Source organism: Tripterygium wilfordii, chromosome 2 (genome assembly GCF_013401445.1).
Source record: "Tripterygium wilfordii isolate XIE 37 chromosome 2, ASM1340144v1, whole genome shotgun sequence".
In the NCBI taxonomy this organism is placed as follows: domain Eukaryota; kingdom Viridiplantae; phylum Streptophyta; class Magnoliopsida; order Celastrales; family Celastraceae; genus Tripterygium; species Tripterygium wilfordii.
The window spans coordinates 4826232-4828228 of NC_052233.1; the positions used below are offsets into that span (position 1 = coordinate 4826232).

At 38.9% G+C, this 1997-nt stretch overlaps 1 protein-coding gene across 1 annotated transcript; it reads right to left on the reverse strand.

The window, feature by feature from the left end:
- Positions 1–211: 211 nt before the first annotated feature.
- LOC120008402 (dof zinc finger protein DOF1.7-like) lies at positions 212–1736 on the reverse strand. The gene has a single exon (XM_038858705.1). It carries the CDS (start codon positions 1306–1308, stop codon positions 667–669), a length of 642 nt encoding a protein of 213 aa, XP_038714633.1. The 5' UTR covers positions 1309–1736; the 3' UTR covers positions 212–666.
- Positions 1737–1997: the final 261 nt, after the last annotated feature.

Here is a 1997-nt window from a genome sequence, read left to right on the forward strand (position 1 = left end):
TGAAATTTGCGTTTGGTGCTAAAGTAGCCCATATGCTACTTCAAATTGTGCACCAAATGCAGCGGAGGTTTATCATAGAGTTTCTCTAACTCCCTCCAAAAAATTAAGGAAAAAAAAAAAGAACCTTACATGTGGATAGACATTTGCAAACAAAACAAAATGTGAACTTCAACAACGAGAATTTACGGTCATTGAAGAAGGGCAAACAACCAAACCAACATAGTAGCATAATAAGACAAAAGCAAGCAAGCAAGTATGTTTGAACTTTGTCTGCCTATTGTTAGACTCTAGTCCAAAATATTTAGGGACAATGGATTTCCTATATATTTCTCCCATACCAATACACTATGTCTTTCACAAACAACAAACTTATCCAATCCTCTTACCACTCATGCTTTAACATGCCAGAGATACTCTCACGAAAAAAAATAGTCTCACAAGAAAATGAAAGAAAGAAAGCTCCATCCATCTCCCTTTCTTTTCAATTTATAAAAAATACATACACAGCACAAACAGGTCACTCAAGAACAAACCATTACCTATTTACCCATATATATGGAGAAAGAGAGCTTTTGTCTATGCTGTTATGATAATTAGGGATTATGCAAAATAAGGATAATCAGCAGCACTAGCAAAACATAATTAATTATAATATTATGTCTCTCTCTATTGAAAACTTGAACCTGGAGTGTAAATAGCTAAGTCTGACCTTCTGTTACTATTTCCATTCCAACAACTTGAATCCCCATCTTCACTATCATTACCACTAGGTCCAACACCATTCAGTTGCAATCTCGGGTCTGGACCCGGATTCAAATTCGACCCATTTCGATTCAGCCCTTCCAAAAGACCATCGAATTGTCCACTCGACGCCAATAGCGAGCTAAAGCTACCACTGACATCCAGAATCTTCCTCTCCTGATCCAAGGGCGACCTGTAAATCCGCGCGTGCTCGGAATCCAGACCCATACCCGCGGCTGCTTGTGATGGGTTTTCGGTTTGGGTCAAGTCAGGATCTACAGCGGGTTTCGGGCGTTTGGGATGGTGGTTGTTGGAGGATCGCTTCTTGTTGTTGTTGTTATGGTTGTTCTTGCGGGTGCCACCGCCGACGGGGATGTTCCTAAGAGCCCCACCTTTGGTCCAATATCTCTTGCAGTTCTTGCAGAAGTGGCGGGGTTGAGAGAGGTTGTAGTTGTTGTAGTAGCAGAATTTTGTGTTGTTGGAGTCACAGCGAGGACATTTCAGCTGCTCTTTCTCCGGAAACTGTAGATTCGTTGCCTGTAATTGAAATGTTGATTGGTCCTGCATCCCTAATTTCACTGCAACCCGCGAGCAGGCTAAGCGAGTCAGTTTGATTAATTTGAAAAACAAAAATGGGATAAGGAAAACCAGTTTGGGTTTTTGAGACAAAAATATGGGGATATTTTGGTGATGTGATTCTGGTTTTGTGGAGATCTGAATTGGGGCTTCTTGCTTTTCTGGAGAAAAGATATGAATTGGGCCGGTTCAAGCCACACAAGAGAGACTAGCTATGCAACAAAAATCAAAGAGAGCATTCTTTTTCCTGTCCTGTGATCTGTCTGGTTTGTAGCATGAATGTTTTCCTAAAGAGGAAAGATAAGAGCAGAAAGTAATAATGTTTACGCGTGAGAGTGAGTTGAGTGAGCACTAGATTTCAAAAAAGGGGAGAAAAAACCACTCTCTTCTGTCCAAATGTGGATATGGGATTGACTAAGCTAGTGCCTAGTAAGCGGAAGCCGGGGTCTATTGTAAATTTTTTACAGCGGGTCCGTTTTAAATTCATTTTTAGTGTTTAATAATTTTTTATAAATTTAAAAAAATGATGATTGTGTTTTGATCGAAATTACGAGTTCAATGGTATATTTTTTGTTTCAAACAAAAATCAAATTCATGTTAAAAAGAGACATTGAATGTTTCAAGTTTATATTCAACGGTCTAATTTTCATTTCATTTTCGTGTTTAATTTGATTTTTGTT